General features: G+C 41.8%; 1 protein-coding gene and 1 long non-coding RNA gene across 3 annotated transcripts; one reads left to right on the forward strand and one right to left on the reverse strand.

The window, feature by feature from the left end:
• Positions 1–2,536: 2,536 nt before the first annotated feature.
• Positions 2,537–25,481, reverse strand: LOC124878682 (phosphatidylinositol 4-kinase beta-like). The gene is made up of 14 exons (XM_047382756.1): positions 25,312–25,481; positions 19,050–19,533; positions 16,849–17,318; positions 16,344–16,778; positions 13,455–13,682; positions 12,284–12,529; positions 12,078–12,184; positions 11,831–11,935; positions 11,624–11,747; positions 10,539–10,652; positions 10,277–10,428; positions 7,989–8,121; positions 7,688–7,808; positions 2,537–4,522 (listed from the first exon to the last, which is right to left on the reverse strand). Exons 1-14 carry the CDS (start codon positions 25,327–25,329, stop codon positions 4,341–4,343), a joined length of 2,919 nt encoding a protein of 972 aa, XP_047238712.1. The 5' UTR covers positions 25,330–25,481; the 3' UTR covers positions 2,537–4,340.
• Positions 4,419–10,371, forward strand: LOC124878683. Of its 2 annotated transcripts, XR_007040839.1 has the most exons (4): positions 4,419–4,554; positions 4,636–4,917; positions 8,128–8,183; positions 10,266–10,371. It is a non-coding gene; the product is annotated as an uncharacterized LOC124878683 (long non-coding RNA). The 2 variants fall into 2 exon arrangements; XR_007040838.1 differs by having other exon boundaries at positions 4,531–4,917.
• Positions 25,482–25,711: the final 230 nt, after the last annotated feature.

The raw sequence follows: 25,711 nt of genomic DNA on the forward strand, positions 1-25,711 counted from the left end.
ATGGTAAACATGCTAACACCTTCTGGGCTACGTTCAGCTTGTTCACTCATACAGAATAAAATGTAGTTTTTCCAGTCAATTCACACCTTCGCCATTTTTCACCCTTGGAGTTTCAGCCTTCCCCAACTTTTTTTTAGGAAATGATGTCAAATAGGGGACAATATACAATGAAGTTGGGTTTACATTCCAGACTTGAGCATTTGTATGATTATTCTTCTTCGTAAATTCTCAAAATACACAACTATGGAGACAATTCAGCTGATACACAATGGTTAAGTACATGGAAACTGATTGCTTATGGGTAGAAAAATGGAGAAAGGGAGGGACAAAATGGCCAATATGGGTACAAACCAGCAAAGAGGTGAATTGACCTAAAGAGATTAACAAATAAATATGACTAAAATAAATCAGTGACTGAGCTTCAGCCTCTTTCATTTTACTCTAGCCATTTGCAAAAGCATAAGCCACATGTATAAATATATAATCTTCCTATGCCAACTATAAACAACCTTAACCATTAATTGACAGAGAGCCCTTTGCAATTCCGGATTTTTGGTTGTAACATGTAGTTTTTTCTTCACCCATCTTTTACTTTCAGCATATCTGATGTGACATGTTGGTGTTGAGTATTGATTGCTGGAATTTTTCACAACCACAATTTTAAAAGTAGTCCAATGCAGCTGAACAAGAAATATTCAAACTCAGCCCAAAATATGTTAGCAAGTCAACTGACATCCAATTTTCTTTGATATTGGTAAAGATATACAGGTCCTTCTCAAAATATTAGCATATTGTGATAAAGTTCATTATTTTCCATAATGTCATGATGAAAATTAAACATTCATATATTTTAGATTCATTGAACACTAACTGAAATATTTCAGGTCTTTTATTGTCTTAATATGGATGATTTTGGCATACAGCTCATGAAAACCCAAAATTCCTATCTCACAAAATTAGCATATTTCATCCGACCAATAAAAGAAAAGTGTTTTTAATACAAAAAACGTCAACCTTCAAATAATCATGTACAGTTATGCACTCAATACTTGGTCGGGAATCCTTTTGCAGAAATGACTGCTTCAATGCGGTGTGGCATGGAGGCAATCAGCCTGTGGCACTGCTGAGGTCTTATGGAGGCCCAGGATGCTTCGATAGCGGCCTTTAGCTCATCCAGAGTGTTGGGTCTTGAGTCTCTCAACGTTCTCTTCACAATATCCCACAGATTCTCTATGGGGTTCAGGTCAGGAGAGTTGGCAGGCCAATTGAGCACAGTGATACCATGGTCAGTAAACCATTTACCAGTGGTTTTGGCACTGTGAGCAGGTGCCAGGTCGTGCTGAAAAATGAAATCTTCATCTCCATAAAGCTTTTCAGCAGATGGAAGCATGAAGTGCTCCAAAATCTCCTGATAGCTAGTTGCATTGACCCTGCCCTTGATAAAACACAGTGGACCAACACCAGCAGCTGACACGGCACCCCAGACCATCACTGATTGTGGGTACTTGAGACACTGGACTTCTGGCATTTTGGCATTTCCTTCTCCCCAGTCTTCCTCCAGACTCTGGTCCCTTGATTTCCGAATGACATGCAGAATTTGCTTTCATCTGAAAAAAGCAGTCAGGTTGGCAGTCTTACCCATGATTGGGGTTTTGAGTGATGAACCAGGCTGGGAGTTTTAAAGGCCTCAGGAATCTTTTGCAGGTGTTTAGAGTTAACTCGTTGATTCAGATGATTAGGTTCATAGCTCGTTTAGAGACCCTTTTAATGATATGCTAATTTTGTGAGATAGGAATTTTGGGTTTTCATGAGCTGTATGCCAAAATCATCCGTATTAAGACAATAAAAGACCTGAAATATTTCAGTTACTGTGCAATGAATCTAAAATATATGAATGTTAAATTTTCATCATGACATTATGGAAAATAATGAACTTTATCACAATATGCTAATATTTTGAGAAGGACCTGTACATTCTAATTAGAAAAATAAATAACTATAACATATAAGGAAACTTTGTTGTTTTTCCATGTATAAATATGGTGTTAATACTTGTGTTCAGGACTCTGGAGTAAAGCCAGTGTAACATTAGAAAGCATCATGGATGGGTTTAAAATCCAAGCTTGAAGTTTCTACTCGTCAACACTGAAAAACAGACAATATCACAATATTTTCATGGACAGTTATTAAAGAAAAAAAGAAAAAAACATTTGTTCACATGTCCAGAAATCCCCTCATCATTTGTCTCATTAACAAAATGTCCTTTTGTAACCATTAAACTAAACTGTGGAGCAGATGCTCCGGATTGGCCAGCATCAGTTAGAGAAATGTGCTTCAACCAATCAGGAGGAAGAATGTTGAGTGTCAAAATTTACAAAATAAGCACACTTCTGTAACTGTAAAACAAGATATCCATTGACAGTGACGTATCAGAATGCACAGCCAGTTAGCGGCCTTTTGGTTGAAAGTAAAGAGAGCGTCCATGTTTCTTTTTTCAGTCAATGCTTTAGATTTTTGCTAATGTTAGCGTCGTTCCCATGTGCAAAACAAAAAACCCAAAAAAATCTGACAATTTTCCATCTGAAATATGATTCAGACCAACAACTAACAAACAATGAAAGTTTTTGCACCAGACAGTAATCACATCTACAAAGCTAGCAATGCATTGCGTTAATTATTAAAGGAATTATTCCTTAACCTAAAAACACATTATCAGCTTTATCCTGAAGCCAATACTGATTTTTTAACTCAAAATGAATTAAACATTTAGTTTGAACATCCCTTTGCTATTGATTTAGCCCCTTAAAGTCATAACAAAACCTTCTCCTCGTTAAAAAACTCCATTCCCACGTCAAGTGTCGCCCCCTGTTGGTCCTTCAATAAAATACAGTTTTAAAAATGTTTCTACGTTGGCTTCACTTTTCAGTTAGGTAGACCATGTCCATCTTTTCTGCACCGTCACCACCCGTTTTAGGTTTAAATACGATTCTTTATTTGCAATTAAATACTTTTTTTTTTTAAATATTTGGCATTGAAGAATGATAAACGATTCAGTTACTGGTTTAGAAGTCTCATATCTCTTATGTTAAGCTGGTGAAGACTTTCCCTTCACTGTTGCAGGAATCAGCAGCAGATTTTGCAGCTGTGATATCTGTCTGGTGAAATAAATACCATTGTGAGGAATCCAGCTGAGACAAAACTATTCCCACACACCAAGCAAAAGAAAACATATTAAAGTCTCTTTTCTATCTCTAAGCATTTTCCTCTGCTTATCCAGAGAACAGATGCAGAAATAACAACAACCCTCAGCCCAGGATGTGCTTTTGCCCATTAATGTTCCTGTTCTTTAAGAACAACCTCAAATACCGATTAATGTCCTCGGTCGTTTAGAAGATGCCACAAACGTTCTTGCTGGTGTTTGCTGCCCAGTCGGGTTGAACTAGTCTTGCAAGTGTTTTTTGGGTTTGAAGAGGTCAGACTGTCCACATGAATAAACCTCTAGAAATTTTTTTTGTTTTATTACTCTTGTGCAGTTAGAGTTATTAATTCATTCCAGAGGGTTTATCAGAGAACAGCTGGTTGATATAATTTCTTGCAGAATATTACAAACTGCACCACAAACGTTGGCTCTGTTGGACATTTCTGGGGCCTTTTTGACGGCTTCTGATCATTTAAGGCTAAAAAATTTATTTGAACCAAGTTGTTCTGTTTTCCAGCTAGGAAATCTGTTGATATTACTGATAGATGTGGTATGTTGTAAAGCACTTGATGCATTTCCAGATCAGAAGATTAGTCATTCAGATTGTGAACAAACAGATCAACCTTTCAGTCATAAATCTCACAAACTCGTCTGCGGATGAGTTTAGTAAATAACTGATTAATCATGTTGTCATTTAAGCAGTCAAAACTGGAGAAAATGACAGTCCTGTCATACTGCACTATGAAGATCGAGAAAGTTCCTGAAAATAAATGACTAAATCCTTCATAATGAAATGGTCATTTCTGTCTCCATTAAATTGTTTCACAGCAACAGCTTTAAAGCCCTAAACTGATCCAGAGAACAAAACCAGCAGCTTGTGGGTGCTGGTTCAGAGTAGAGCCCAGTAGAAGTGGTTTAGGTCCAAGATTATTCCAGCCATCTGGCAGCAGCAGCACAGTAAACGCATATCTGATACCCCCATCCCGTTTAGTGTTTGCGATCTGAAAATGATCCCGATTCTGCTTTTTCCCAGATCTGATCCATAAGATTCCAAAAGAATCACAAAATTCAAATCCAGTAAATCCAGTCGGTACCACATTATCTCCTGACGCTCAACCATCTCAAGAAGTCGTGTCACAGGTCACATGATCCCGTTGGTGACGTACTGGAAGGAGTCGTAGAGTTTTGTGGTAATGGAGCGCATGGATCCATCCACCAGCTGCTCCACCAGCAGCTGGAGCTGCTCCTCCGTCAGAGACATGTGGAAACGCTCCTTCAGGCCCCGGATGGTGCTGGAGCCGTGGAAACAGGGCAAGTGGGAACCTGGTGGGAAAACAACAAAGAACGGCTTTACGGTCAGTCACTAAGATTTTTATGCCTTTAAGCAATTTTTCAAAGCCCTGGCGATGATGTCACACCTGTGGTTGTATTTCCAGGCAACACATTGCTTCCTTGTGTGACATCATGGAAAAAAAAAAAATCAGCCAAGATATCAGGCAGAGGATTGTGGACATTCACAAGCCTGCTTAATCTTTGGGTACGATTTCCAGATCCAGAAGGTGAAACGTTCAAGTATAAAAGCCATGCGAATGTCTGGAGATCATACTGTTCAGAAAGGAGACAGGTTCTGTGTTCCCAGAGATGAACATGTATGGGTGCAAAATGTGAATATCAACCCCACAACAAAAGTAAAAGCCTGTTGCAAAGATGTGAAGTTGGTAAGCATTTCATTATCCACAGTGAAACAAGTCCTGCCCTCACATAGGCTGAAAGGCCGATCAGTGAGGAAGAAGCCGTAACTCCAAAAGCATCACAATTTACAAAAAGCACAAACCTTGCTTTGTGGAGAAATATCTTGTCATCAAATGAAACATAAAAGTGAAGTTTTTGGCCATAATGACCTTTCTTACATTTGGAGGAAAAGGGGAAAGTTTCCAGGCCTGAGAATACATTGTTAACTTGGAGGTACAGGGGTGGCATCCTGTTCTGGATGCTTCTGTGCACGTCTTAAAGTAGAGGACATCATGAGGAATAAAAATATTGAGGAAATGTTCTAAGAACATCTCCAGAAATCAGCAAGGAGGGTATACCGACCCTAATCATACAGGGGTTGAACAATTAAACTGAAACACCTGGTTTTAGACCACAATAATTTATTAGTATGGTGTAGGGCCTCCTTTTGTGGCCAATACAGCGTCAATTCATCCTGGGAATGACATAGACAAGTTCTGCACAGTGGTCAGACGGATTTTAAGCCATTCTTCTTGCAGGATAGTGGCCAGGTCACTACGTGATACTGGTGGAGGAAAACGTTTCCTGACTCGCTCCTCCAAAACATCCCAAAGTGGCTCAATAATATTTAGATCTGGTGACTGTGCAGGCCATGGGAGATGTTCAACTTCACTTTCATGTTCATCAAACCAATCTTTCACCAGTCTTGCTGTGTGTATTGGTGCATTGTCATCCTGATACACGGCACCGCCTTCAGGATACAATGTTTGAACCATTGGATGCACATGGTCCTCAAGAATGGTTCGATAGTCCTTGGCAGTGACGCGCCCATCTAGCACAAGTATTGGGCCAAGGGAATGCCATGATATGGCAGCCCAAACCATCACTGATCCACCCCCATGCTTCACTCTGGGCATGCAACAGTCTGGGTGGTATGCTTCTTTGGGGCTTCTCCACACCGTAACTCTCCCGGATGTGGGGAAAACAGTAAAGGTGGACTCATCAGAGAACAATACATGTTTCACATTGTCCACAGCCCAAGATTTGTGCTCCTTGCACCATTGAAACCGACGTTTGGCATTGGCATGAGTGACCAAAGGTTTGACTATAGCAGTCCGGCCGTGTATATTGACCCTGTGGAGCTCCCGACGGACAGTTCTGGTGGAAACAGGAGAGTTGAGGTGCACATTTAATTCTGCCGTGATTTGGGCAGCCGTGGTTTTATGTTTTTTGGATACAATCCAGGTTAGCACCTAAACATCCCTTTCAGACAGCTTCCTCTTGCGTCCACAGTTAATCCTGTTGGATGTGGTTCGTCCTTCTTGGTGGTATGCTGACATTACCCTGGATACCATGGTTCTTGATTCATCACAAAGACTTGCTGTCTTGGTCACAAATGCGCCAGCAAGACGTGCACCAACAATTTGTCCTCTTTTGAACTCTGGTATGTCACCCATAATGTTGTGTGCATTTCAATATTTTGAACAAAACTGTGCTCTTACCCTGCTAATTGAACCTTCACACTCTGCTCTTACTGGTGCAATGTGCAATCAATGAAGACTGGCTACCAGGCTGGTCCAATTTAGCCATGAAACCTCCCACACTAAAATGACAGGTGTTTCAGTTTCTTTGTCCAACCCCTGTACCATACAATATATTCACACGTTTCCTTAGCATTTGACAGAACTGCTTTCAAAACTGTACAACTTGGGTCAAACATTTGGGTATCCTTCCACAAGCTTATATATGTCAAAATAAATCATTAATATTTCTATTTATTAAAACGGCATTTAGAATGATCGCAGTATGTAGTTTATTCAATCCTTTTCATAGTCGTGTGTTGCAGCACACCATGGATTTATTGGATCTGTCCTGAAGGGTCACTGCCCTAGACCAGGATAATGGTCTACAGCTGAGGTGATTTTAAGCAATCAGATGTCAGGGTCTATTTAACGAACTGCATCAACAGTTTAAATTATTTCATGACTAACTGCAGAACAGGGAAGTTTCAAATAATTAGACCAATACTGAAAAATATTGGATCTTAACAGACAGTGTGCATAGCAATATATTAACCCCGTTTTCTCAAATTTATATATTTATTACAGTTTTATTATAACTATTACATGTATAAATATTTATCTACTTATTTATTGGATTGTATCGCTTTAGTATGTTTGTAATAGCTTTTGCTTTTAGGATTACCGTAATTATTTGCTGCTTAAATTCTCCAAACTAATGAAATAATTTAGATATAGGGCTGCATCTAATGATTATTTTTGCTAATCGATTCATTTGTTGACTGTTTTTTCGACATAGTCGGACAGCAAAATGTGTTTAATAGGAGATTTTTTACAGACTTTTACCCGGTGAAGCTAAAGCTAAGCCACTTGAGTTCTGGATAGAGGAGATTTACAGACAAAAAAGGTTTTTCATCTTAAATGCAATATGTACGTTTGTTTCTACAATTTTGGCCTAATAACTGCTCTGAGTGGGTTGGTCTTTCAGCAAGTGGCTTGTTTTAAATTCTGTATACTCCAGTTAACAATTTACAAAATTAGTTGATTATTTCAAATATTGATTAATCTCGATTAATCCAATTAATTGTTTCAGCTCTATTTATATGTTTCCTATAGCCCAGGTCACAAAATGTGTCCCACTGAGGTTTAAATAAGCAGTTATGCACTAAAAGAAGGCTATAAACGCAGCTGCTTCATAAACGTGGTTAATACTGCATGGTGCATGTTTTAGTTTTACCTTGCTGCATGATCTCGACTATCTGCATCACTTTCTCCATGTGCTTTCTAGCTGCAATCAGACCCTGCAGCATCAGCATCTTGTAGTAAATAAACATGTCTCCATCGAGGCCGCCCATCACCTGAAAACATGGAATAAAATGTGTCATCGTAGCTCAGTAAGTTCTGCTGTTCTTTTTTACCTTTTTGGAAACCGTTAAAATGCTTTTCCAAAAGGTTGATAATCGAAGTTAAAGCTTTCGGAATTAAGAATTCGGTTTCCCACATTTTGACTGAGTCGTACGACTAAGGCTTTTACTCACATCTACAAACTCTGAGGTGAGTTTGAACGCTGATGTCTCAAAGCCGAGGTTACGTGGAGAGCTGGAGAGAATGAAGCCGAAGTCGATGTGGATGATGTGGCCTTCAGAGTCCAACAGGATGTTCCCATTGTGTCTGCAGAGATCACAGAAGACCCGTTTCAGCTGCAGGAATGCTCCAGCTTCCCAGAACTGAAGGTAAGAACAGTACTCCAAAAACCCTGCTTATCCAAACTGAATCAGAACCAAGGCCCAGGCATAAAAAATAAAAAAAACAATCCTGACCTGTCCTTTATAAGCAAATGAAATGCTGACGTAGCAAACATCCCTAAAACATTTACTAAAACCAGCCGCCACAGAGACAGTTTCTTCCCCCAGGCTGTTTCTCTGATGAACATTTAATAGAATACAAAACAACAGCATACAGATGTTTTTTACCTTTTTTATTATATATGTGTATATTGTACATTGTAAATACAGGTCCTTCTCAAAATATTAGCATATTGTGATAAAGTTCATTATTTTCCATAATGTAATGATGAAAATTTAACATTCATATATTTTAGATTCATTGGACACTAACTGAAATATTTCAGGTCTTTTATTGTCTTAATACGGATTATTTTGGCATACAGCTCATGAAAACCCAAAATTCCTATCTCACAAAATTAGCATATTTCATCAGAAAAGTGTTTTTAATACAAAAAACGTCAACCTTCAAATAATCATGTACAGTTATGCACTCAATACTTGGTCGGGAATCCTTTTGCAGAAATGACTGCTTCAATGCGGCGTGGCATGGAGGCAATCAGCCTGTGGCACTGCTGAGGTCTTATGGAGGCCCAGGATGCTTTGATAGCGGCCTTTAGCTCATCCAGAGTGTTGGGTCTTGAGTCTCTCAACGTTCTCTTCACAATATCCCACAGATTCTCTATGGGGTTCAGGTCAGGAGAGTTGGCAGGCCAATTGAGCACAGTGATACCATGGTCAGTAAACCATTTACCAGTGGTTTTGGCACTGTGAGCAGGTGCCAGGTCGTGCTGAAAAATGAAATCTTCATCTCCATAAAGCTTTTCAGCAGATGGAAGCATGAAGTGCTCCAAAATCTCCTGATAGCTAGCTGCATTGACCCTGCCCTTGATAAAACACAGTGGACCAACACCAGCAGCTGACACAGCACCCCAGACCATCACTGACTGTGGGTACTTGACACTGGACTTCTGGCATTTTGGCATTTCCTTCTCCCCAGTCTTCCTCCAGACTCTGGCACCTTGATTTCCGAATGACATGCAGAATTTGCTTTCATCCGAAAAAAGTACTTTGGACCACTGAGCAACAGTCCAGTGCTGCTTCTCTGTAGCCCAGGTCAGGTGCTTCTGCCGCTGTTTCTGGTTCAAAAATGGCTTGACCTGGGGAATGCGGCACCTGTAGCCCATTTCCTGCACACGCCTGTGCACGGTGGCTCTGGATGTTTCTACTCCAGACTCAGTCCACTGCTTCCGCAGGTCCCCTAAGGTCTGGAATCGGCCCTTCTCCACAATCTTCCTCAGGGTCCGGTCACCTCTTCTCGTTGTGCAGCGTTTTCTGCCACACTTTTTCCTTCCCACAGACTTCCCACTGAGGTGCCTTGATACAGCACTCTGGGAACAGCCTATTTGTTCAGAAATTTCTTTCTGTGTCTTACCCTCTTGCTTGAGGGTGTCAATAGTGGCCTTCTGGACAGCAGTCAGGTCGGCAGTCTTACCCATGATTGGGGTTTTGAGTGATGAACCAAGCTGGGAGTTTTAAAGGCCTCAGGAATCTTTTGCAGGTGTTTAGAGTTAACTCGTTGATTCAGATGATTAGGTTCATAGCTCGTTTAGAGACCCTTTTAATGATATGCTAATTTTGTGAGATAGGAATTTTGGGTTTTCATGAGCTGTATGCCAAAATCATCCGTATTAAGACAATAAAAGACCTGAAATATTTCAGTTAGTGTGCAATGAATCTAAAATATATGAATGTTAAATTTTCATCATGACATTATGGAAAATAATTAACTTTATCACAATATGCTAATATTTTGAGAAGGACCTGTATATTGTACATTGTAAACTTGTATATTCTGTAATGCTAAAACAGAACAAAAGAGCAAAGTGTACCGGAGGCAAATTCCTTGTTTGTATGTACGAACTTGGCAATAAAGCTGATTCTGATTCTAAATCGCCAAAGCTGTAAAGTTATTTTATGCTTTTCTGTTAAGCTTTCCATCTCTTTGAGTTTAAATTGAACTTCTTTTAGGTTCATCTCACCTGTCCTTGACCTGCAGCAGGTAACAAATGAGGCTGTATCCAGCGCAGCTCTGAACAAAGTTCCTCTGAGCTGTGAGGAACGCTTCAGTGGTGAAGCTGCCGTGTTCCTGCAGGAAGTAGTCCAGCAGTGACAGCTGACTCTGTTTTCTCACCTGATTTAAACAGGAAGGAACGTGTTACACATTAAACTTGGATACTGTAGGGTTAAAGTCCAGCAAAACATTAAACATTTGGATGACAGATTCTGGGAATCTGTGCCCACCTGGTGCAGAGAGACGGCGTTGAGGACTGGCTCGATCATCCCGCTGTCTGAGGACATCACCAGGATCTTATAAGGCTTGATCCATAGAGGAACCCTCTCCTGCTGCCAGATTGACTGATCACACAGACAGATTCATCCTTTATATTTTAATCCCGTTTGTTTTGCTGAACTAAAACTATAAAAAACAAGCAGACTTAGGACATTTTTCTAGTGCTAGAGCTACAATCAGTCACATCAGTGTCGTAATCTCTGCCGATGCACAGTGCTTGTATAATTGCATAGCTTTTTATCAATGTATTCTATTGGGATCTTATGTGACAGTCCAGCACAAATGCATAACAGTGAAATGACAAATATGTTGTTTAATTTTCTCCTCTACCAGGAGTTCCTTGTATTTATCTCCATCTATGTTCCTATCAGTTCTGACCAATTTCAGGAAAAGCATAAACCACAGCTTGATGCTGCCACCGCCATGTTTATTATTTTGGCACTAGTGGCCTTTATTTTGGAAGTTGACCAACAGGAAATGGAGTCCAAATAGAGAGGAAAACATGCAGCAGGGGTCCACAGGCCGGGGCTCGAACCTGTGACGGCGGCATCGTACGTGGGTCGTTTCTACCACACACACACACACACTCTTGTTTTGCTATATGTAGTGAGGACCATGTGTTGACTTCCATTTATTTTCAGTCATTTCAACCCTTTCTATGCCCTAACCCTGACAATAACCCTAAACCTAACCATTACCAGTGCTTACCTAACCCTAACCTTAACCTAAAGTCAATTCATACCTTAGTCCTAAACCTAACCGTTAGCAAAACAGGTCGTGAGGACCAGCAAAATGTCCTCACTTTGGTACAAACGATCCTCAATTTGATGGTGAAATCGGGAAAATGGTTCTCAGTGTGATGCCAAGACAGGAACACACACAGAGTTGTGCGCTCCTTTTTGTTGGTCAGTCACATAAAATTCCAATAAAATACTTTGAAACCATCCAAGATACTTTGGCAGAATACTGCAGATAATGACTACAGGATGTGTTTAAGCTGTTTTCTGAGGTCTACATGAGGTCAGTCTTTCTGTACCTGGAGCTGTTTGAGGAACTGATAGGCCAGCAGCTCCTGTCTCAGATCGTCTCCACACTTCACGATGACCGATAGGAGCCTCCAGTTGGGTAAGTGACCGTAAGGAGAGCCTTCTCTAATCCGCCTGAACACAACCACAGAGTTACCACAGAGGCAGAAGAAGAAAGCAGGTCAGGGGTCATCTTTTGTTTGCCTTGAAGGACCAACCTGACTTTCTCCTCCCAGGGTTCTTTGAGGGCGACGGCTGACGGGTCCTCTGGGTCTCTCCTGAAGGTGGTGGGTGTCTGAGCGAGGTTCTCCGACAGACGGCGTCTAAAGTAAACGGAGGGACAGATTTCAGAGAAGAATGAGACAACTCGGTGTGCAACATCTGTCAACCAGTAGGAAAATGGAACCAAACAGAATCCTGTATTTTTTCCTGTAGAGTTTGTGTATTCCAATCAGTCTCTTCTACCTGATGTCTCCAGCAGCGATGAACACTGGCTCTTTGCTCTCCAGGCTTGTGATGCTGTCAACTGAAAACTGGCTGATGTTGTCACTGCTGCTGGTCTGAGCCTCCCCCTGGAAAAAGACAAACTTATTTAAAAGCCCCCCTAAAGGAACCAGGAGTTTATCTTCATGAGCCTACTGGAGGCAGGGGTTTATTCAAATAAACATTACCTCCACCTGCAGCTGTCCGATATCGTCTGTGGCCCAGGCCTCGTCATCGTTGTCGTAGTTCGGGACGGTGGAGAAACTTCCCGCTCTGTGTTCCGACGTCATGATGCTGCCGTTAGCCGGTGTGCCGCAGTCCAGGTTCTCTGCAGAGCGTGCCGAGCGGATCCGGGTCTCAGGGATTCGTGTGGGAACAGGAGACGTCTCAAAGCTGTTGCACTCCAGCACCTCAACGTAAATAATGTACGGAGCCTGAAGGAGGAAGCATAAATGAACAAATCAAATTAATAATGTTCATTTTAAATGCAAATCCCCGCAAAAGTTGTCATCCCCCTTGAACCTTCCCATCTTTTTGAAGATCAAAGTTTAAGTCTTGCAACAGATTCTTAACTGGATTTAGGCTTGGGCTTTGACTAGGCCATTCTAACATTTCAGTCAGTCACTCATTTTCTACCGCTTATTCCATAGTGGGTCACGGGGGAGCTGGTGCCTATCTCCAGCAGTCTATGGGCGGGAGGCGGGGTACACCCTGGACAGGTTGCCAGTTCATCATAGGGCAACACACAAACAACCACACACACACACACACTCATTCATACACCTAAGGGCAATGAATGTGCTTTTTTCTAAACCTGCAGCTTTATGTTTTGGGTTGTTGTTCTGCTGGAATGTGAACTTTCACCCAAGTCTCGAGTGTTTTGCAGCCTCTAACAGGTTTTCTTCCAATGTGAACTGGACTGTCCAGTATTTAGCCACGTCCTTTATCTACTCTGACCAGCTTCCTGCCCCTGCGATGTTCAGGTGTCGGTGCTTTGAGCTCTCTTTGTTGTGTGCTGCATAAAATTAGTTTGTGCCACCGTAGTTTTGAAGTATAAAAGATCATCCAACTACTAATGGTCCTGTCAACAGATTCTTTCACCTGAGCAGTAGATCTTTGCAGCTCCTCCAGAGTTTAGAGGGACGGCCATGTCTTTGTTGGTTTCTCTCCATTAAATTGTGCTCACTGAGATGTTGAAAGGTAACCTCAGACATCTTGTTACACTACATTTATTTAGGGACACCAGAGTAAAGTGCAGCACTCTGAAGTTTATGGTCAAACTTGACAAAATGTGAAGTAGGGGCCTTCATCTTCACCAAGGCAGTGTGTTTTCATTGTTTGCAGTGTTGAAGCACCAACCTTGTCCTTGGAGTTGAGCACCACAGCTTGGGTGTGGGGGACCCTGCAGACATGGTGTTGGTGCTCGGCGGTCGGCAACCAAACCCGAGCCGGCAGCTTGTGGTTGAGCAGAGACAGCTCTGAGATCAGGCGCTGGGTCTTCTGCTCTTTGGTTGGCAGCGTAGCCAAATGCTTCCCGATGCAGAACAGAGACTTAACAAACTCCCTCTGAGGACGGAGACGCTCCGGCTGCAAACAAGCACAAAGAACAACGACCATCACAAAGAGGAACCACAGGACATCATGAGGAAAAAAATAAATATGTGATGCATTTCTTTACATACATCTGATTTCTCTTTGCACAGCCCTGAAAGCCAAATAGCAATGAAACATTATTCTAAAACTGTATTCATCTTGAGTTTCGGTCAGAGTGGATTGTTGTTGATAGGTGACAAGAAATCTGTTGATAGTTTAATAAAAATATGGAACGTTTTCAATATTCTGCCATAGTTAAAACAAAGAGGCATAAAACTGAGTAATTTTAGGACATATTTACCATAATCTTTCCAATTAAGTCTTAAAGTCTGTTTATTTTTTTAAGACCAATCCAGATTGTGAGGGGAGAGACAGCACTGCAAGGGGAAATTAAAGGGAAATAAATAGCCATGACACATTGTTATGAAGAAATAATCACGCAAACACATCTCTGATCACTTTTTGTGCCATACAAATGCTAAAAATAAGAAAACATGCCTGAACCAAAAGAACAACTGATGAAGAGAAGGGGGAAAGAAAATGTTGTTTAAATGTCTATATGACTCGTTCTTTTCGGAAAAAATAAATCTTTCTGGTTTAGTCTCTTGCAATGGAGTAAGGCACTCTCGACCGGCTGGTGCATCTGCAGCCTCCTGCCGTAAGCTGTAACTCGTCCCGTCATCCATCCCTCCCTTCTCCCCGTCACCTCCTCCTATCCATCTCTACGGAAACCGCTCGTTTCGCAACGTGTCCAAACAGCTACCGCAGCGAGGGTTTTATTGCGCCGCAGCAGCAGCGTGTCATGTTCCCCTCTCTGAGCTTCTCTGACATTGTATTCCAGCCCACTTTCATCTCTTTGTGATGAAAAGAGACAAAGGAGGAAGTTTCAGATTGAATTTCCGCCTTTTATGTAAAAGACGAACAGAGAGGAACTGGGTTTCAGGTGACAAAACAGTTCCTGAATGCTTTAAAATGGAGATGGTTCCTATCAGCATTAAAACAACGTGTGTTTTTAACATAGAAAGCACACACATCAAATGGAAGCGCTTCTCCAGTTGAGAGCAATGTTTATATTGTATCTGATTATAAACAGATTGAACCAGGAATCCATCTGATGTCAGAAGGAAGGGCCTTCCTGAATCCTGACTGTAAACAAATGTTAATGTTTGAAGCAGCTTGGATTGTGTTGCATCAACACCCAGAAGGACACGTCTGTCTTTAGCGAAGGGTTCACTTTCACCACAATCACTCTCTACTATCTGGCAGCCGCTCCGTGGTTTTACTGCAGCTTAAACAAGCTGAACCTGAACGGAGGTGCTGACAGACGCAGTCCGTCAATTCATCCGCAGCTTTTCAGGACCAGCGGATGGAGCGTGCAGCCAGAGGCACAGCTGTAACGTCTAACAAAAATCTAAGCTGCTGATGTAGCAGCTAGCATTCCTGCCGTCTTAACTCAAGAGCCGGCCCCGAGCCGACCCGCCAAGCTTTGAGTCGGCACAACAAGCAGCTTATCAGGAACCAAATCTGCCTTTAAAACTTAGTAAAGACAAAATGTTTTTGCGGTGCTTAGATTTATACCTCTGTCGGTTTTTCTAAAATTCTATATTCTAATATCCTTTTCAAATATGCACCAGAATTTTCCTTTAGTTCTGCAAGGGAAGCGAGATCAAAATCAAACAAAGCAGTTTTTCCTTATTAGGAGTTCAAAAGTTCATCTGCAGAACACAGAAGCTTCATTTTCAGCTTCTTCTTTCGTCTGTCTCCGGATTTAGTTTTTCCAGAGCAGAATCTACTAATAAAAGTTTAGATTAAGTGAAAATGGCAAACAGGAGAACAGGGGTAAGTAAAAATTATTTTCTGATCATGACACAATCCTCCTGACTCTCGGCCAGTGGAGAGCCTCAGTCAGTCTGTGACCGAGCTGCCAGCCTGGAACGTGAAGGCCGAGTTTAGCACAAAAAACACACCTTACCTTTCAGTGTCTGTCGAACTGCAAACGCTGACTGGAAGCTAGTTTGGCTTCTCTCATCCGACTTGTTGCAGGTGATCAGCCACAGCAGCAGAAGCCTCAGCAACGACCACATCATGTTTATTTTGGTTCCAAGAGCGGAGAATAAAACTTTCAGTATTCGTTACAAAGCGGCTTCTAATTGCAGCGCCCCATGAAAGGCCGGACAAACAGTTCCCCGTTTTGGGTGGAGTTCTTGGGGACTTATTTTGGATTGATTTCGATCTGTCCGAATCTGATCAGGTTTGTTCCTGGTGGTTTTAGATTCTGCAGATTCACTCCACTTGCTACATGCAGAACATCTGGAATCCACTCTAACCATGTTCCCCGACATGGAAACTATCTCTAAAAACACATTCCTAATATTATGATAATCCAGGACACTTAGCAATATGAAATTTCTAGATCCATGCTCGGTTGTATCTGTATCAGGTATAGCAAAGTATCCTATTGGGAAAACAAAGAGGGGAAGGTATTTGATTGGCTCAGTCAGACTGAAGATCATCTGCAGCTTGGTCACCATGTGGCTCAACCGCCATGTCGGTAAAACATATTGAGGAGTTCCTGAAAGTTTTATTGAAAGTTTGGCTTCAATCAAACAAAGTTCGATTAAAAAGACTGCAGGTACAAATGAATCTGTCTCTCACCTCCTCATGGACTGCCTCCACCTTTGGGTTGCTCCCTGTTCGTCTGAGACCGGCGCCGGGGAGACCGCTTGCCAAGGTGGCATCCGACTTGGATCTCTGGTGGGTCTTCTTGGCTGGAGAAACAAACACCTCCCCCTGGTCGGGGCTGTCTGGGGTGGTGCCGGCAACAAAGGAAGGGGAGGTGCAGGCATCCACACAGCTGCTGTTGTGCCTGCGGTGCCGATGAGGAGGTGAGGACAGCGGGCTGTCGGAAACAGATCCTGAAACGGATCGAGGTTCTTCTGAGCGAGGCTTGAGGTCATCTGACAAGATGAGCTTTCTGAGTTTGGTGCCTCTGGAGTGGCGCTGCGTGGAGATGTGCATGTCGGAGGAGTAGGCGCCAAGAAGCCAGGCTGACAGCAGAGAGAAGGTGATGCTGGATCTGCAGCGATGGATCTGAGAAACACAGACATTTTAGCTTCTGAAACATTAACAGGAACTCCTGCAAGTATGGCTGAGGACTCACCAGGTAAGGTCTGATGGCGTCTCCCACCTCGGTGTCCATGTGCACGTACATGTTCAGGAGCTGCGGCAGGTAGAAGTCCACCTCACCGTCCGGGAAGCTGAAAAGGCGGTTCCCGATGTACGCCTGCACCCCCGGCTCCTTTGACTTGTACAGGTAAGAGATCGCCATGGAAACGTCAAAAAGCTTGGATTCAAACAGGCGCAGCAGCCACGACTGCTTGGAAGCCGGTGGCGAAGGAGCCTCTGACGGTGCTGCCGGAGGGATTTCCTTCTGGGTAGTAGGGGCATCCTTTTGTCCTTCGTCCTCATTCTCTTCCTCCTCTTTGATGGAGCTTGTGTCAGGGTTGTTGTGCCACTGTGGACTGCAGCACTCTGTCGTCTCCACATACTGTTGTTGCTGCTTGTTGTCGAGCAGCTTCACTTTAAGAAGCACTTCCTGACAAGCCTTGAGAGCCACTTCTGGATCAATTACTGGAGGAAAAACAGAAAATAGATGAAACACTGCAGACATTTAGAAGTCCGGACCTTTATCACATTTTGTTTTGGTGCACTAAAGTCGGACTCAGATGATCCCCACCACTGCTGAATCGTATTTCCCAGAGTTCCAAAAGTGACCCCTATCCTTTTCGCTACATTTTAAATGCATGTTGCAAATAATGGTTAAATCAAGAGGGGCCGTAGTTCAAATACTCCACAATGAAACAGGAAACAAAAGTAAAGTAAAAATGTTTTTTGACATTCAGTTTCAGGTTTTGTCACATTACAGTCACAAACGTCAATGTATTTTATTGGGATTGTATGTGACAAAAATAATGTAAATACCAACTGTGAGGTAGAGGAAATATGAAATATGGTTTTAACAATGTTATTACAAATAAAACCTAAAATGTGAGGCATGTATTTGTGTTCATCCCACCTTACTTTTATAAACCTAAATAAAATCCAGTACAACAAACTGCCTTTAAAAGCATCAGTCCTTGCTGTGTGTAATTAATCTCTGTTCTGGTAAAAGCCTCAGAGGTTTATTGGAGAACAGCCAGCATGATGAAGACCAAGGAGCACATGAGACAGGTCAGGGATGAAGCTGCGGAGACATTTAAAGCAGGGTTAAGTTCTAAAATATATATAAATCTCCCAAGCTTTGAATATTTCACTAAGCTCTGTTCAGTCCATCATCTGAAAATGAACACAGAGTATGACACAACTACAAACCTAGCAAGACACGGATGTCCACCTAAACTCACAGATCAGGCAAGGAGAGCATTAATCAGAGCCAAGAGCCCCATAGTAACTCTGGAGGAGCTGCTGAGATCCAAATCTAAAGTGGGAGAATCTGTTGACAGGACTTTTATTAGTTGTGATCTTCGCAAATGCTGAGAGAAAGCCATAAGAAGTCCTCTTTGCAGTTTCTCAAGCAGGAAACCCAGAAAATATGAGGACGAAGGGGTTCTGGGTCAAAAAAGCAAAATTAAACCATTTGGCCTTAATATATATATATGTATGTGGGGCACAAAAGCACTGCACATCACCTTGAACACACAATTCCAATGGTGACACATGGTGGTGGCAACATGGTGGAAACATGAGCCAGAAAGGCTGAATACATGCACAAGTCCCACATTTCTGATATATTTTCCCTCATTTCAGTTTTCCACTACTTTATGATGACCTGTTGCGTTAAAAATCCTCAAATGCATTCTAGTTTGTGGTTTTAACCTGAAATAACAGGAAAAAGTTTAAAAGAACTTAATACTTTTGTAAGGTTTAATCCTCATTGCAGCCCAAATTTTTAAGATAATTAAAGCTATAACAATTTGAACTGCATGAGCAATTAAAAATAAACAAAACATGTGAATGACGTAAAAGAAGCATTACTGGTGAAATTAATGGGAGTTTTTTTTTTCTTCGCAATGCATAATTCCAGCATTAATATTCAAAGTACAGCTGTGGGGCTAAGAGGTTGAGGCAGAGAGTTGAATGAGATTCACCCCAGGAGCTTCTTGTTTCAGAAACACTCAACAGAACGATTTGGCTCAGATGTATATCAAATATATGAGGCTTTATATTTATTGAAAAATAATCAACTAAGGAGCCCAGAATTAGACGCTGGTCCTGGGATAATGAGTTTCTGATCCGTTTTCAAATTAGATGAAAGCTTTATTCTCCTCTGTTCATTCAGAAATCCTCCCATGTCCTTGTTACCTTGGTCAACGCCTAAGTCCATCTCCATGGCGTCCTCTGAGATGACGTCCAGCAGGGGACTGGGACCTCGCTGGTCGCCGCCACTCGACATGCCGCTGCTGCCGATGCCTTCGCTGCTGCTGCCGAGGCTGCCGGTGCTGCCAATGCTCCCGCTGGGGCTGGAGCTGCGAGGGCTGGCGCTGGGAGAGGACGGCTGCTCGCTGAGGGAAGGCGGGGGCAGCTGGAGTTGAGGACGTGGATGATGGTGGTGGTGGTGATGATGATGACGGTGGTTGGGGCAATCTGAGGAGCTCTCAGAGCAGGAAGAGGAAGAAGAAGAGGAGGAGGAAGAGGCACTGGAGGGTGAGGAAGGACAAGAGAAAGTAGTGGGAGAAGAGGAGGAGGGTGGTGGAGGTGGCTGGGCAGAGTGAGCGGGGCTACTGTGGAGCGGTCGGAGACCAGGGGATAAGGAGACTTCGGTGTCGGCCATTTTGGGGTTAAAGGCCTAGAGAGAAAAAGAAAAAAAGTTTTAAATCATTACTTTACGTTTCTAAAATAATAAAAAGCTATAGTTACATAAAAGGACTCTTTGGAATAGAACAGAATACTCCTATTTGTCCCTCAATGGGGAAATTGTTAGAGGATAAAACTGTACAAAGTTTGCTTTTATATATTTGTCCAAAAAACAAACTAATTACAATAATATGGAAGCCTGTGCAGATAATGTCTGTGATAAGCAAACAACCTATTGGGTTTGTTGGGAACACTGGTTGTACAATCCAACAGCTGCTGGAAGAAACAACCCAGGATAAGGCTCCTTTGTGCTCTTTGGATGCAGCAGACCGTCACTGAAGGACATACCCAGTTCTGTAACAGTCTCATGCAATGATGCAATTTTTGCATGACACCACCTGCACTGGGTTGAGGGGGCATCCTTGGACAAAGCCGGCCTTCCTGATGAGCTTATCCAGACGTTTCCTCGAGGTTGTAGATAAGATGCTGCTCCAAGAAACAACACCACTGATGCATCACAGAGAAGGTCTTCAGGATCGCCCCCTTTTTGATAAATGCAATTACTGTTGGCTATTATATTGCAAGTATAATAAGCCCACATTTTACATGTCAATGGTATATTTAGCCTGTTTAATGGAGTCTCATAGCATTAGATGCCCCCACCTGGCACAGATGACTTGCAGAGTGTTGGAAGCACAGAAGGGAATTTATTCCAACAGATATCAGTGTATTTATATTATTGCCATTGGGCTGCACGGTGGCGCAGTTGGTAGCACTGTTGCCTTGCCGCAAGAAGGTCCTGGGTTCGATTCCCAACCAGGGGTCTTTCTGCATGGAGTTTGCATGTTCTCCCCGTGCAAGCGTGGGTTCTCACTGGGTACTCCGGCTTCCTCCCACAGTCCAAAGACATGCCTGTTAGGTTAATTGGTCTCTCTAAATTGCCCTTAGGTGTGTGAATATGTGTGTGCATGGTTGTTTGTGTGTTGCCCTGCGATGGGCTGGCGATCTGTCCAGGGTGTACCCCGCCTCTCGCCCATAGACTGCTGGAGATAGGCACCAGCTCCCCAGCGACCCACTATGGAAGAAGCGGTAGAAAATGACTGACTATATTATTGCCATCGCCCGATTAACTAAAATTAAGAAGCTCTAATAAAAAGAACATGAAGAAGAAGACGACTACATTTGAGGGATGTCTCAAACTGATCCTGGGTATAAGCTCAGGATCCAGATTGGTACCAGAGTCTCACAAACCCTAACCGATACCTGTTGTTGGTGCTGTCGCAGTTTTAAAAAGAAAAATCACGAACCATTTTCGTAACGGACCAGAAAACTGCCTCAGAGAGAAACTGTACTGGCTGCTGCCACTCACTTTGTCTGCGTCATGTGACCTTCTCAGAGCTCAGATATCCAGCTGTCTAATAGAACTGCAGTTAAAACACTTGTTAGGGTTTTTATATCTTTTGTTTATCACTCATCTAAGTGCTTTTCCCTCCTTACATGTTACAGGAAAGGAGATGGTCACAAGAATGAGTTATGCTTTTATTATTTTATTAGCAGCATCTGGGGGCTATTCACCAGGTCCCCACTTCCCACTTCCTCTGTTTATAATCAAGACAAATGAACCCTAACCTTTCTGACCCCACACACACACACACACCCACCCTGAATGATGTTTGAACTGTGTGTGACCAAGCATGCATAAATAATGAGAGAGGGGGCTAATACTTCATAGTCTGTAGTGCACAGCTACCCTTGCTGCAAGTAAAACTGACTCTGTCGTTCCTTAGCTCTGAGGTGATTAAATAATACCTATCGACACTAATCATTACAATAATAATGGAAAAACAAAAGTGGTAAGTTTAAATAACAGAACCATTTCTGTAAGTACACGATTAACTGGAATCTCGTTAAAATATGTCAGAAGAGAACAGAAAGGAGACGTGTAAACACACGTTCTGCTCTGCACGCAAACACGATAACTGAAAACTAGAGATGAACATATTCAGTCTGAGTTAACATTACAGAGAAATTATAAAGGTAACATGTTTCAACATAACTCCAGGACAAAATATCAACTTGCTGCAACAATAATGTAGAGCATGTATTACTAATAAAACATAGTCTTATTTTATTGTATAAATGCGGTATTGATTTGAATTAAGTATCAGTTTGTGACTCAGTATTGGTAAATGCCCGGTCATCTTAATTAAAAAAAAAAACCACTAAACTGTTTCTAAAAACAAAAATACCAAAAGGGTCATCATCTAAACTTTATGCACACATAATGAAAAATGCTCTCCACGACTGTCCATCACATTTCATCTAAAACGATCCCAACCAATGAAATGTCCTGAATGGCACACCAGAAAAATGTAAATTAAACCCTCATTAACGATTCGTTCTGTGCACAAGCTTAGGTATGCAGCTGTTTTTGTTTTTACAGAGGATTTTATTTTGAACATGATGTCTTTTGTTTCCCACGTCAGCTACCTGATTAGGTCTTCCAGCAGTGCAGCATTGCAAGGAGCCTCTGCCCCAGTAAGCAAAGAGAAATGTTACTCTATGAAATTTTAGCTCATGCTTTTTAGTTAGCTGTTCGTTTTACATATGGCAACATGATCTTTGAAGGAAGTGCAGTTTCAATGATTTGTGATGTGAAATGTGAGATTTTCCTGCTCAGCTGTGATGACAGGCACTGATATCTAAATAAAACGTATCTGCTCATGCAAAGAGTCCTGCGTACTCTAGTGATGTAGCCTTGTGCATGGCACATTGAGGAGGTGGGACAGGAAGTCCTCCCTGTTGTGTTGGTGGGCCGCCAGCATGACGCAGACCATGTGCATCACCAAGATCAGCATCATCAGCACCATCCCTGTGTGTCTGCAGACTGAGGAGGCGTCTTGTTCCTATTTAATCTTTTATCAGTCAGAGCTCCACGCTTTCTCACATTTCTTTTTATTCAGGGATCACAACACCTCCAATCAAACGTTTTCTTTGTCTGAAAAATTACATTTCCCCGGTTTTGAAGAAATGCTCCTTTATTTTGATTTTGCGCCTTTTTATATTATTTTTCTACAGATGCAGCTTCACTGAAGACACATTTTTATGTTACTCTGATCATTTTTGTTAAAAGAAAAACAACTGTTGAGGTAGGTGCTTATACAAAGATTTCATGGCAACCACACTGACCAGAATAAACTCCGTCTTAGAGACACTTGCTATTTTTAAAAAAAGGACATCTTCCTTGATCACTGAAAAATAAACTCGGTCATTTTAAGAGCAATCCTTAACCTCACACTGAGTGAATCTACAACTATCTAAACGCTGTACGTGTTATATTGAAAAGTTAATTAGTACAGGCCTCTTACATTATACAACTCCCTAAATAACAGTAAAGTCTGAGCTTTAATTCTGATTTCGTTGTTGACAGAAAGTCCCTGATTACACACAGCTGAGCATGAGATCACCCCACTGCGGAGATAGTGTTGAGTTAACACATTAGTGATGCTTTCCAGATGTGGAGGCTGTTGTCACGGTGACGTCATTTACACGAGGGAGTGTTGTGTTCGTATCTGAACTGACATTCAGATTCTGCAGCTAATTTCTACTGTTCTGGGAGCCACCACTGATACAATAGACGTGAGCAGTGTCTAAAGGTTCAGAGAAATCCCATTCCAAACTTTAATTTTTTGTCACAACTTTTACCTCAAACTAGCTGCACATTTTTAGATCATATTCACTGACGCCATGTTGTAGATTCATTTGTAGAAACAAAATAGTGTCTAAACTTGCATTGATTAAATTCTTCCTAAATCACTTCTGTGTGTCATGTAAAAGACAATCTGATGAGCTGTTGTGGTACTTTAGACAGAGAAGCAAGTGATGAAACAGTTCAGAGGTCAGGGATTCAAACTGCCAGTGAACGCAGCGTCCTCACAGAGTGATGGATGAGGGAGACGTGTGCAGTTCAGGGTAAAGTGTGGGCTTTATCTCAGCAGAGTAGCCTCAGACATTGAGGAGAACGTTGACACAACAATCCAGCTGTCAGTTTTATCGTTCAGAAAAATCCATGTTGGCCATGTTTTTTTTTATTTAGACCCACATAAAACAAACACATTCATAAACACAAACTCTACCTGTTGGCTGTGATAAGTTCGTGTTTGTTTCGCTCTTTCTCCCTCTCGTGTCTGTTTTTTTACTTTGTTACTGATTTTCATTTTGTCTTAATAAAAGCACTGTTTTCAAACCTTTGTATACACTAATCCCAGCACACTGGGAGGAGATTACGCTTCTGCAGAGAGAAGCACAGGCCGGCCGCTCCCCCTGTGCACTGCTGGTCAGCTTAAGACTTTAAGTGACATGTCTGATAAGCACACTCTTCCAGGGCCATTTATATCAGCTTGCTTTACTTCTGTTACTTTATAAACAGTAGAATGGCAAAATAGTATAGCAGTCTGCACAATAAGCATTTAGAAATTACAATGATTAGTTTTCTTTCGTGCAATGCTGTAAAAAAAGATTGCTTTTTAATATCTCTTATGATTTTTCCATATTTATCATTGAAGTCAGACAAAGCTTTGAGAAACTGAACCCTATTAGAGTGTGAAATTCACACTCTAATAGGGTTCTATTAGAGTCATTTCAAGTCACTGAAATTTCAATTGGAAAGAAAAAAATATATATATTTAACTCATCCCTACAAGCACACATTTTACCCAACACACATCATATCTGGTGCTTTTGTAGAAACTTTGGTTTACTTTCACATACTGTGTCTACTATTGCTGTAAGGTTGATGGTTCAGTCAAATCCCTTGACTCTGAAACGTCTTGCAAAGTCTGGATTAGAAAGGTATATTTTAAATCAACAAATCTTCCATTATAATCGAAGCAGAAATGTGAAAATCACCATGAATGATTATGGTTCGAAATGTTTTGATGCAACCTACAGTTTTCGAATAGGGACCATTTTATTTGGACCTTTACATCTTGTAACTTTGTTCATCTCCATGAGTGAAAATGAGGTGCTGCATTCTGCCTCTCAGACCTACGGTGATTAAAAAGGTGGGAAACAACATGGCAACCAAGGAGCCCTGCATTTCCTGTGGCTTTCCCTGATAGGAGAAGGTTAAAGATGGAGTTTCACAGCAAAACTCAGATATTCTTCAAAATAAGAGTCGTCTTTATAAGAAAGATCTAAATTCCTAGAGAGAATTAGCCAACAATGAGAATAGATACATTTATCTGTCAAAATAAATATACACTCTTTAACAATATTACGAGTTGATTTCACACTTCAAACAAGGTTAATGACAAAATAAAATAACCCATATTTCTTTTGACGTGAGGCAAAACTGTTATACAAATATTGCACTTTTATTTTGTTTGGGTTTTTTTAAATCATGGAGAACCTTCAGTAAATGTAAGACATACGTAGATGATTCTTTATAAAGCCACAGTGGGATATGTTATTTTGAGGTTTAAAGTGGAAACCCTTTGAAATGAAATGGTCTCTTATGGAGATACAGGAGGCTGCCAACAGGACAAGAGGAGGAGGAAAAGAAGAGCCGCTCCCTCCTGATGAAAACAAACTGGAGGAAGAGGGACGATAGCCGGGCTACACAAGGCCCACACACCCGTGGATTTAACAACGGGGCAGCCGAAAAACTCACACGGCTAACAACGTTTTAACGGAACTAGCATAAACAGATCCAGAGCAGAAAAACGAAAAATGAAACGTAGTGAAAATAGCGAGGAAAAGTGGTACTTACCCGGCCACTTAAGCGCATTCACATCGGATAAAAGCTCCGATACAAACAGTTATTGTCCAGTTTTAATCGTTTCTTCCCCAGTTCGGTCCCGGTTTTTCCCCCAGGTTGTGGTGCGGGTTTTTAGGTTCCGTCACGGTCCATCTGCTCCAGGATTCCGTGGCCTGGCAGCTCACGGCTCTCTGCTTTAAAGAAGCAGTGACGCAAGATGCGTAAAGACACCGCGGTATATAAAGCCTGCAACTTCCGGTGAGACTTACAAAATAAAGGTACATAAAAAACTCAGATGAAATCCAAAACACAATAAAACTAGAATAAAACGTATATTCCATTAATTACTGTATCTACATACCGGTATGTGACCGCGGTGAAGTTGAAGTTGGATATTGGATATTCAAGCTCC

Source organism: Girardinichthys multiradiatus, chromosome 13 (assembly GCF_021462225.1).
Source record: "Girardinichthys multiradiatus isolate DD_20200921_A chromosome 13, DD_fGirMul_XY1, whole genome shotgun sequence".
Lineage (NCBI taxonomy): Eukaryota > Metazoa > Chordata > Actinopteri > Cyprinodontiformes > Goodeidae > Girardinichthys > Girardinichthys multiradiatus.

Excerpts from the sequence above, each read along its gene's own strand:
- LOC124878682 (XM_047382756.1), bottom strand. Across the intron at positions 16,779-16,848 it reads ACGCCATCAGACCTTACCTG|ATCCATCGCTGCAGATCCAG; the intron begins GTGAGTCCTCAG and ends TGTGTTTCTCAG. Across the intron at positions 10,653-11,623 it reads AGTTCCTCAAACAGCTCCAG|TCAATCTGGCAGCAGGAGAG; the intron begins GTACAGAAAGAC and ends CTGTGTGATCAG.